This window comes from Elephantulus edwardii, unplaced genomic scaffold, assembly GCF_000299155.1.
Source record: "Elephantulus edwardii isolate Elephantulus edwardi_28Jun2011 unplaced genomic scaffold, EleEdw1.0 scaffold00111, whole genome shotgun sequence".
NCBI classification, from domain to species: domain Eukaryota; kingdom Metazoa; phylum Chordata; class Mammalia; order Macroscelidea; family Macroscelididae; genus Elephantulus; species Elephantulus edwardii.
The window spans coordinates 11,139,714-11,151,221 of NW_006399861.1; the positions used below are offsets into that span (position 1 = coordinate 11,139,714).

At 49.5% G+C, this 11,508-nt stretch overlaps 2 protein-coding genes across 2 annotated transcripts in view; one reads left to right on the forward strand and one right to left on the reverse strand.

Moving 5' to 3' along the window:
* The first annotated feature begins 2,151 nt into the window (after positions 1-2,151).
* PGAM2 (phosphoglycerate mutase 2 (muscle)) lies at positions 2,152-4,431 on the forward strand. The gene is made up of 3 exons (XM_006892156.1): positions 2,152-2,569; positions 2,653-2,833; positions 4,245-4,431. Exons 1-3 carry the CDS (start codon positions 2,156-2,158, stop codon positions 4,409-4,411), a joined length of 762 nt encoding a protein of 253 aa, XP_006892218.1. The 5' UTR covers positions 2,152-2,155; the 3' UTR covers positions 4,412-4,431.
* A 1,682-nt stretch (positions 4,432-6,113) lies between these two features.
* DBNL (drebrin-like) overlaps positions 6,114-11,508 on the reverse strand; it is a 20,804-nt gene continuing 15,409 nt past the window's right edge. Inside the window, 8 exon segments of the mRNA XM_006903576.1 lie at positions 6,114-6,253; positions 6,680-6,770; positions 7,123-7,235; positions 7,356-7,451; positions 8,159-8,252; positions 8,862-9,059; positions 9,438-9,515; positions 10,186-10,332. Of these exon segments, the coding sequence (XP_006903638.1) occupies positions 6,114-6,253; positions 6,680-6,770; positions 7,123-7,235; positions 7,356-7,451; positions 8,159-8,252; positions 8,862-9,059; positions 9,438-9,515; positions 10,186-10,332 (957 nt within the window).

Here is an 11,508-nt window from a genome sequence, read left to right on the forward strand (position 1 = left end):
CAAAATCTAAGAATTGAAAGCTTTGCCATCCTTGCTTCCATGGAGCACTCTGGCTGCACCCCTTTCTAAGACATACTTGTTCGTTCTTTTGGCAGTCCATGGGATCTTCATTACTCTTTCTTCACATCCAACTCAAAAGCATCAATCAGTTCTTCTTCTGTCATCATTATTCACTGTCTAACTCTCAAATGCATAGCAAGTGATTGAAAAGACCATGGCCTGATTCAAGTGCATCTTAGTCTTCAAACTAACATCACTGCTCTTCAGTATTTTGGAGAAGTCCTTGACAGGAGACTTGCCCAAAGTAGTTATGTCTCTCCTGACTGCTGGTACCAAAGGTAATGAAAGAAAGTCTTTATGTATGTCAAAAGAATTCTCCAGAGAAGTAAAAAGAGAACTGACAGTTGTTAAAAAGTATTTGCTAATGACATATCTGACAAAGAACTGATCTCTACAATTTAAAAATACCACCAAACCCCCCCCAATATCTCAGCAAGAAAAACACAAAATTACAAAATGAGCAAAACACATGAATAAACATTTTGCCAATGAAGATAGTCAGATGGCCAACACGCACATAAAAAATGCTCAAAATCATTAGCTACTAAAGAAATACAATACTTATTTTAGTGGAGACAGTACTTCTCCCACAGCTAGTGCTCTAAAAGGGATCACAGTATTTCCTGGACAGAGTGGTTGGAAAACATTGCACAAAACTTAGAACATTTGCTCAGATGACAGGGGGAGGCTAGGAGGAATAGTGGAAATCACAGGGTAGAAGAACAATACAGTTACACTATAGGTATTGTGATCAACATCCTTAAACAAAATGTGTGGATGACTGAATGGGAAGCCAATTTGCCGTGCAAATTTGCACTTATAGCACAAAGGAGACTTCAAAGGACCATTCTTTATGGTTAGACTGAGTTCCCTCTATGTTGTTGTGTGCTGTCAAGTTGTAGTGACTCATAGCTGACTCTCCAGTGGTTTTCAGAGTCTGCAAATCACACATTGTCCATCTTTCTCCTGCAGAACAGGTGGTGAATATGAATTACAGGCCTTCTAGTTGACTGTAGAACTTACCACTAAACCACCAGAGCTCCCAAAGTTTTCTCTATAGATTAATGTAAAAATAAACTGGAGATAAACCATTTAAATCCTTTTGCTAAAGGGCAGGCCTTTTGGCTGGGTAAGATGAGAGTACCTTAAGGAAGGACAGGGTAGGGGATAATGAGGTGGGACGGAGGACTTTAAATCAGAGTAGACCTTTTTATCCTCTTTCATCCTGGAATCAACAGGGCTTGGACTGCATACCCTGCTGCTGCCTCAGGGCTGTCCTTGTGAACACTGATCTATCGCCAGTACCCTGGGCTATAGTCCAGGTCTTGCTTGCCCACACCAGCTGACAGCAATGAAGGTGCCATGTCTTTGCAAATGATTGTCCATCATCTCCACTAGTGGAAGGAGCCTTCCATCCTTCTCAGCCTGACTAGCCATGCCATACCCAGGAGCAAAAGGAGATGCAGGATGGCCTAGGTACCCCTTAGCACAAAGCATATCTGCATATATCTATGCACTCACACACTACCTTATGTTCCCCACCTGTACTCATACCCATAGACACACCTGCAGCCACTCACATACAACCTAACTCATCCCCCAACATCCATACTTAGAGGCCACAGCCATAATTCACACCACCACACTCTCTCTTCCCACAAGGTACCTTTCCTTCCTGAAATGCTGGGTTGTACCTAGCTGGGTGTCTAGGGGAAAGAGGTTTTCTAGATGCCACACTTGGTTGGTTCTGCAGGAAACCTTCCCACTGGTCTCCAGCCCTATCTCTACTGTTTCAGGCAACAGTCCCACTTAGGCAGGAGGCCTATGAGAAACTGATTTTGGACAGACTTGAGTGGTGTGGGTGCTCCTGGGGAAAGATCTATTTTGGGGCCAGCTCCTCTACTCTGCCCTTCCTACAACTGTGCCACTGGCCACCTGCTGCTGCCTGTCTGGGCCTGGAATGCTGGCAGGTGGGGGAGGGGGGATACAGGAGAAGACTGTTATAAAGCTGGGAGCACTGGGGCAGCAGCTGTCTCCATCCACACCAGAGCTGTTGCTACCACCACAGGTTTGCCCACCCACACTTGCTGTCATCATGTCTACCCACCGCTTGGTTATTGTGCGGCATGGAGAAAGCACATGGAACCAGGAAAACCGCTTCTGTGGCTGGTTTGACGCTGAGCTGAGTGAGAAAGGGACTGAGGAAGCCAGACGGGGTGCCCAGGCCATCAAGGATGCAAAGATGGAGTTTGACATCTGCTATACCTCGGTGCTGAAGCGGGCCATCCGCACACTGTGGACCATCCTGGACGGCACTGACCAAATGTGGCTGCCTGTGGTCCGCAGCTGGCGCCTCAATGAGCGGCACTATGGTGGCCTCACAGGTCTCAACAAAGCAGAGACAGCTGCCAAGCATGGGGAGGAGCAAGTGAAGATCTGGAGGCGCTCCTTCGACATCCCACCACCCCCAATGGATGAGAATCACCCTTACTACAAGACCATCAGCAAGGTGGGCTGCACTGGCTGTGGCCATGCATGAGGGCAGGTGTAGTGGGTGGTCCAGGGTGGAAACAATGTCTCTGCCACCCCTAGGAACGCAGGTATGGAGGCCTGAAACCTGGAGAGCTGCCCACCTGTGAGAGCCTTAAAGACACAATTGCCAGGGCCTTGCCTTTCTGGAATGAGGAGATTGCACCTCAGATCAAAGCTGGCAAGCGGGTGCTTATCGCTGCCCACGGCAACAGCCTGCGAGGCATTGTCAAGCACCTGGAAGGTGAGATACACCTTTCCCTTTCCCTGTCCCATGTGAAGCCAAGGTCCTCTTGTCTAAGGGTGTTTTCAAATGGTGGGTTCCACACCACTGATACACCATCTGAACATGTTATATTTATACCCTGGGACACTAAAGGTTTTAAAGTTTGTACATTACTGACCTCCAGCTGGAGTTTAACTGGGGCCTAATACCAGTGGGTGGGATGGACAAGTTCAGAAGACAGCTTCCTGTATAAAACACCAAGGCAGGAAAGGTCAGGCTCAGATCACGCAGCACAAGCCCCATCTCCTCCTTCTCGGGAAAGCTGAGCTCCTTAGGTACTGCTCACCAAGTCGAACCAAGGTCACCCATTTTTGGCCTCTACAAGCCATGTCTCAGCACCCAGTCCTGGGAACCCCCCAACAAAAGGATGCACAAGGCATAGTGAACAAATAGCTGCTAGGTCTCTTCCCAGAAGAGACCAGGAGATGGTGACCTTGAGGCCCTTGTGGGTAGCACTCCTGGTTAGTAGATGGGGCCAGAATACCAGGGTGGGGGGAAACTGAAGATTTTTTTTCCCTTTGAATTCCACCTTGAAAATTTTTTGTCTCCATAATTTCCATTCACTGCACTCTAAGGAGACTCAGATTCACCACCTCCATCAAGCTTCTGAGACTACAAATCTTGGGGATGAAAGGAGGGTGCTCATCTTTCTTCCAAATAGCAGCTGGTGAAGTCAAACCCCTGCCCTTTAAGTTAGCAGCCCAGCATGGAAAGGTCACCAAGGATCCTTTTTCACACAAGGACTGTCTAAATTACCATCTCGACCATTTGGTTTGTCAACATGAAAGGCCACATCTGGGGAGTACGCAGGGAGGGGACAGAGGTGCCTCTGATAACTGACCAACTGGCCCAAGATCCTAACACCAGATCACCAAAACGGCTCTCTCCCATCCAGAGCTCCAGGCCTGGAGGGTGCCTGCCACCTCTCTCGCCCTAAGGGATATTTTCCTGGACCCTTCCATGTGTGGAGTGTAGGGTGACTGAAAGCCAAAGGTCAGCTGCTATTCCAGGCGTCAGGGCTGCCTAAGGCTGGGCAGGGTCAGGTTCCAGAGATGTTGCACTTTTCCACTGGCCCTCCTTTCACTGTCCCCAGTGTCTGTCACATAAGCCCCACATCTGTTGGATGTACCTAGTGGTTAAGACCCTCCTCAAACTTAGACCCAGCCAGAGATGGGGGGCAGCAACCCACTACTGTGCTCCAGCCCGTATCATTGGGCCTACAGGACATTCCTGTGGCTTTGCTGTGTGCATAGGGAATGTCATAATGACTGCTGCTATAAAGGTCCCAAGAGTCCCTGCGTGACACAAGCAATGAGGCTACACAGTTGGGGTGCCAAAAGGGGTTAATGTCACCTATCTCCCACCCCAGGAATGTCTGACCAAGCCATCATGGAACTGAACCTGCCCACGGGGATCCCCATTGTGTATGAATTGGATGGAGCACTGAAGCCCACCAAGCCCATGCGGTTCCTGGGTGACGAGGAGACTGTGCGTAAGGCCATGGAAGCCGTAGCCGCCCAGGGCAAGGCCAAGTAAGGTGAAGCCTGGACAATAAAAGTGTTTCCTCTCTTGTTTGGCTCTGCTCTGCCCGCCTAAGCACCCTATCATAGGAACAGGGTCCCACAACCCACAGGTACAGAAAGCCTCTCAAGCTTAGCTCACCAGGGGCACCTAAGGGATAGTCCTATTACAGGGTCAACAGACTGTCCACTCTGGAACCTGCACTGCTTACATCCATCCCTACAATGACTGCTAAGTACTCAGAACTGTTGGGATTGTTGGGAGGACTCAGAAGTCCCAGACAATAGGTTCTGGAGCATTGTAAACCCCTGTGCCCAGATATAACAGTTCCAGCCAGCTCTCTATAGAAGACAAATTGAGAGTCACTGTCAGAGATGTGGGCTGTGACGAGAAATCTGCCAAGTGGGTGGGGCATGCATGGGCAGGTCCCAATATACTTGAGGAGTCAGCCAGTTCCTCATCCCAGATTCAGAAACCTCAGTGGGGGTCTGGGCCTCCCTGCACTTCCCATAAGGGAGGATGAGACATGGTATGAAAGGGGGCTGGTGATTTCTGGGTACCTGTGCATCATCAATAGGGAGTTGTGCTACTCAAAGGTGGCAACTCTGGTGGTCCAAATCCATCAGTAGCTCCTCAGGAGACAGATGGACTATCTCTCATGAAAATGGATAGCCTCTGACAATCCACTGGAGGGCCAGCTGAATCAGTTCTGACTAAATGGCAAAGGTGAGTGTGCACAGGGGCCAGGAAGGAAGCTGCACACTTGTTTACTGTAATCAACCCCAACAGTCCTCTGGGAAAGTGTTCTACAACAGCAGATGGAGCACAAGGCCCAAGATTCAGCCCTGCCATTCACACTGCTAATCTGACATCTAGTGCTGAAGGTGCTTTGCACACTACACACACATGAGTACACACACACACCCTTGACACAAAGCACACCACAGCATTCTGGGAAGAAATGTATGTCTTTTAGGGGTTGTATTTCAGCAGTAGGAAGGCAATGAAAGCTGGAGGTCTGTGTTCATCACACTGGCAATCCTCAGGCCAAAGCAGAATCCTTCTCCACAGACATGGGCTGGGGCACAAACAAGCAGCAGCAGCAGCGGCATGAGACATTTTCTCATTACTTCTCCTCAAACAAGCATTCTGAGGAAGAAGCTGGTGTTGGTTTGAAGCGTGCATGGCCAGTAGACAGGGACAGTTGTTTCCAACAAAGGACATGTCAAGGCTGTGAGGATTTCATACCTCTCCTTCACCTGACAGTCCCCAGGCTGAGGGCCACTGAGCCAGCTCCAGTGTGGTCCCCTCCTGTCCTCAGTGACCACAGTCTAGTCTAACTCTGGTCATAAATTTGCAGTACAGTTCTCACTTGCTTTGCCTGAAGGTCATACCTGACAGCGGGAGCCACCACCCTTAGAAGCAGGAAGGAAAAGGGCAGCTGCTCCTGACCAGCTCACTGCAGAGAAGGCAACCAGTGGCTGGGGAGCACTGTCCAGCACCATGACCCCTATTCTTCTCAGGCAGAGGCCATCGAGGGCTGGTCCAAAGGAAGGTTCATTTTCCAGCTGGAAGCACGCTTCGGAATCACAGGTTATTGCTGCAGAGGGATCCTGAGGCCTCAACTTCATCATATTCATAGAGGTGTGGCATGTAGCTCTCATGCCACCTTCCCAGGCAGAAAGAAGGCTGCATAGGGCCTCAGGCACCACCTTTCTCACTCAATGAGCTCCACGTAGTTGGCAGGGAACATGCCAAAGTGGCCATCTGGCCCATAGCCTCGCCACCAGCCCTCATCGATCACCTCAATGCCCGTGATGAGGTTCTCAGGATCAAAGGAGATCTCTGTGTCATCAGCTGCAAGGAGATGTTGAACAGAGCTGCTGTTGCATAGGCTCAGCTCAAACCTGCTCTTCCTCTACAAGGTGACACTCCATGGCTCATTTCTCAGAAACAGGTCCTGTCAGGACATTACTCCAAGCCCTATTCACAAGACTGGAGTGTAGCACTACCCCCAGCCATTCTGTTTTTCAGCTCCTTCCCTTTACCAAGGGCAGCCTGGTAAGGGAGTCTCTAGGCCTGGTCACTTTTTTAGCTATCACTAAGCTCCAGAACAACTAGGATTCATAGAACTGGTCTATGTGGTAGTTCTCCAAGGAGCTCCCTTTAGGGCTCCCGCACCAACCCCAGGCTGCTGTCCCAAATGCAGCCCAAAGAATTCGTTCATCTCCTGACTTCTCACTGCCATCTTGCAGTCTGAGCTTGTGAACATGAGCATCATACCTGCCTGGTAGTCATACAGGGCCCGGGCGCAAAGCCCCTTCCCTTGCTCGTAGCGGGTGCTATGTTCAGAGTCAGCATCTTCCTGATGTACCTGTCCAGGGATGGGGCAAAAGAGCAGGATCATTATCCCTCACACTCATCCCTGCCGTATGCAGCATAGGGCTTGGCTGGGTAAAGGGAGGAGGGAACAACACCAGAGCAATGACAGCCTTGTAGGGTTCGGGAATACTGCAGGTCAGATTCTACCCCAGTACCCAGAAACCATCTTAAAAGCTTGCAAGTATTGCCACAACCTCCTCTCCACTCACTCCTTCTGAAGATTAGAGTTTGCCCAGGCAACCTACTACCAGTTAGGTTCTCAGAAAGAGAAAATCTGTACATATGTTACAGAAAAAAACCAGGTGTGCCAAAGAACCTGCATCCCCATTCTGCAGGGAACCAACCAGTGGGGGCTCCTCATAGAGACTCTCATGCTCCAGCGGCTCCTGGTAGACAGTCTCCTCCTCCACCTGCACTGCAGGCTGATGGGCAACAGGTATCAGATCCTCAAGGAAATCTGAATCAGGATACACAATTCACTCAGATTTGGCCTGCCCTCCCCACCTTCCTCAGAGGTACCTAGAGGAAGTGTTCACCACCACCCGCCTCAGTGGTCCCTAGAATAGAAAGGCCTTGCCTGTCCTGGGCCTCAATGATGGAAGAACAGGCTCCAGGGTAGCAGGTAAGTCTGGCTGGGTGAGCTGTTTCTGAAGGAAGGGGCTCCTCAGTTTGCCTAAAATGCAAAGGTAAACACAATACATGCACTGTAAGCCAATATGGAAAACTACGCAGAAGAATCTCCATTCTATTCCCCATCTAACTGCCCAAAGACCACCCTGTCATGGGACATGACAGCTGTCATGAAGCAACCAACCAGCTGTGCCTGCCAATCCCAGGACACAGATAATCGTGAGGAGCAAGCCACTATGAAGCAGGCCCACCAGAGCCAAGCCCAGTCAGCTCACAGAGCTTCCAACATCTCCTTCCCAAGCTGAGCAGCCTCCTTCCAGAGACTAAGGTGGCAGAGACAGGATGGGGATAGAGGTATAAGCGAGGGGGAAGATGCACCAGAGAGCCAGGCAGTGTGCTCTGCAGGCCCATAGTAGTAGTCTTGTTTCACCTGGCACTCCAGGGGTGACTGACAGAGCATGGGGATTCAGCTAGCCTGGCACTCTGTGAACTCAGTCAGGGGCCTAGGGGTTTAGGTGGGTAAGTCTCCACTCTGGAGGAAGAAGCCAGGGGTGGCTGTAACACAGCACAATCTCTTCTTCTGGCAAAACCTGGACCCAGGTTATCATACCATCCCAATCAACCCTCATCACAGGACATCTTGTCATCGTCACCATGAGAGGTTGAGCCATTCAAACTGGGTTCAAACTGGGTCCCTGTTCTGGGGAAGATGGTGCACAGTTTGTCCCTTGCCTGGTTCAGTAGTCTTACCTGGCTGGGAGGTGGTGATGGAAGTGGTAGACATGGCTCTCTCCTTTTGCCTGAAGATGTCCCGTGGGTGTGTAGTCTGCTGACAGGTGAACTCCTGGGAAGAAGTGAACATAAACTGGCCGGATAACTTTTGGAGGTGGAATGCTTCCCACCTTCCTTGCCCCACAAGTCCACCATCCTGCCTGGCTTCTCAGGAGTCTTCTAGGACCTATCTGAGGTCAGTATCAGAGTCTCGTCACCTCTAGACCCCTCCATATGTCCCAAGTTAAAATCTGACCAAGTCAGTTCTAGGGTCCTAAACTCCTTGCCTCCCTGGGAGAGCTCAGAGAGGGGACAAGCTCATGGCTGTCAGGGGCCCCTGGCCTCCTGAGACTGCTCAGAGGGAGGACAAGCTCACGGATGTCAGGGCACACTGGAGAAGACCCCACCAGGTCTTGAGCTGAGGCTTCTGCCCAAGGCCAAGAGCTTCCAATTCTATCACTGTGACACGGGCTGGGCGGGGCCAGTGCTCAGTAGCTACAAGTGTGTCCACATCTCACCTGGTCCCTTGCTGTCCCTGAAATTACTCCTTGCTGTTCCAGCTTCCTGTTGGGAAGGACAAAGAAGAGTTCTCTCACAAACATGGGCACAAGGGGCAAGCGAGGAACACTCCCAGGGAGGTGAGGTTTGAATTGTGGCCCACAACAGGCTCAGAGGTAGTCACCTCCGCCAGCAGTCTTGTGACCTCTTCTACAGCAAGCAGGGCTCACCTCCAGGAGCTTGCCTCCTGCTCCTGCTGCTGATAGTGCTGCTCACGGTAAGCTGCCTCCTGCTGCTCTCGGTGCTGGAGTTCCCGCTCTAGGCGCTGTCGCTCCTCTTCTGCCCGCTGCTTCTCCTCCAGTCTGCGGTTCTCCTCATCTTTCTGCAGGAGAGCTGTGCTGCCTATACCCAGTTCAGTCCCAGACAAGACACCCCAAGCATTCTGCACAGCCAGGGGCTGCTGTGACTCGCCCCCAAACTGTGCACAGAATCAGGTTAGCCTGGCCATGTAACTCAGTCTAGATTTTCTTATGAGCTACCCTTCACAAGGCAAAGGTATATACAGGGTGGTGATCTGGAATGGTTCTAGGGAGGGCATGTACTACTAACCTTATCAGTAGTCCCAGCTATCTGTAAATCAAAAGCTAACAAAAACTTATGGAAAAATAAAATATGACAAATTATCTGTCTGATGCCTGTCTGGCACACAGTACGCACTCAGAAAACATTGGCTCTTAGAACAGAGCACAGGCAGGCTCACCTCTGCTTTGGCCCAGAAGCTGTCTTTGTCAACTCTTTTGATCTCAGACACTGCATTGGTCTTTTGGTACACAGAGCCCTGTAAGGGCAGAGCAGTCCATCAGAAACCCAGGCTGCAGGGGTAGGCTAGACCCGGCCCACAGGTCCCAAGATCATAATGAGGGCTGTGAGGACATGACTTGGTAAGATTTGAGGTAGGATGATACTGTGATATTCTGGCAGGGGCCTGAAAACAATCTAGCAAGGATGCCTCAGCTAATGATGCCATTCTTCATATGGAGGACCCCAGAACTTGGCAGCACCCACATCAACCACTAAGGATACACACTGCCCACTGGATGAAGAGGACATTTAGCTCCCGGCTATAGTCTCTGAGGTGCTGAGACCACACATCTGCAGGTTGTTTCAGTCACAAGGTGTACCCTGACCCACTAAAGATTAACCAGTTTCAGGGTAGCAGGGTCTAGCTGTTGTGACAGGCATTTGTCCCCACAGGAGACTCTAAAGGCAATCAGGCAGGCGACTACGTTGCAGGCCACAGATTCTGCTTCTCCTGAGGAGCAGTGTCTACTCACTCCTCAGTATAGCACTACTTCATGTCCACAAGTGCTGGCCAAGAGCCCTCCATATCTTTACATGACACCAGCTAGTGACTAGATGCCAGGTAGAGTGAAGCTACTACTATACATGCCCATCTGATTTCTTCAGGTCCAGAGCAGCAAAAGTGGGCAGTGGAGGGTGGTACTCACCACAGGGGCTTGAGCTCCCACATCCTGAAAGCGGCTGCTCTCCTTGTGAAAGTTGTAGTTTGCCCCTGAAGCCTTGGCGACCTTCTCCATGATGGACTCAGGTTCCACATCTTCCTCAGCCCGGGCATTGATGGTCACATGGGCTCCCTAGGAAAGGAAGTTCCCAACCCAAATGGAAAACCCTCAGTGCGCAGCAAAGCAGGCATGCGTCCTCCCCGACCTCTGGCTTATGGGAAGATGCACCAACTCACTGATCAGCATCTGAGTGATCACCTCACTGTCTCAGCCATGTCAGGGCTTGCCCAGCTGTACATTAAGGTACATTAAGAGCACTGCTCCCCTCCTGCTCCCACAGTGACTTTCAGTGGCAAACAAGCTACTTTTCTATAAAAAGCAAGCACAGGTCTGTACTCTGCTCTTCTACATGCACAATGAATCTGGGATCCACAGAGATTAAAAAACTGAGGCACAACTTTTAACTTTCTTGCAGAAATAGAAAAATAAAATATGACCCAGTGTCTCCTGGCTACAAGTCAATTAAATAAAACCACTAACAAATAAGCAAATGCTTTTGATACAGATGCTTTTCCATGTTAAAAACAATTAAAACATGATTATACACTATAATCAAATGTACTGCTATATCCTGAAGTACAATGTTCTAAGTGATAGGATATTATACATACACATAAACGGAAGACCTGTAATATTATTCAAATATACACACCAATAGTTAAAGTCAAAAGTAGGAAACTGGAGATTTTTCCCAAATTCTGCAGTCCAAAACTGATCAACCGTGCAATCAATATGTGTTAGTAACTGGTGACTAGAATGCCAAAGTTGCAAACAATGAAGAAGGAATGATAGTAAGAAAATACAGATCTAGTGACAGAAATGAGGCCAGAAATAGAATGACTGAATACTGTACATTCAATTATTTCATCATTGAAAGTATTTTTTTTTAAAAAAGAAACACCACAAGGGAGCTCTGGTGGCCTAGCAGCAAGAAGCTGCACTGCAATCCTAGATGTGCCTGGTTCGAATCCACCAGATGCTCTGCTGGAGAAGGAGGGACAATCTCCTCCTGTTCCAGTCAGATCTGATTTGATGGTTCATGCTCAAAAAAGAATAAAAATTTTAAAAAAGAAAACACTACAAAACAACCAACGGCAACATTACACATGGACCTAACCTGAAGGAATGTGCAGGAATGTGATTGATTACCTCCATGCAAGGAATCACTGTTGTTGTTGTTGTTATGTGCCGTCGAGTCGTTTCCGACTCATAGCGACCCTATGCACAACAGCTCTAAACCCTGCTCTA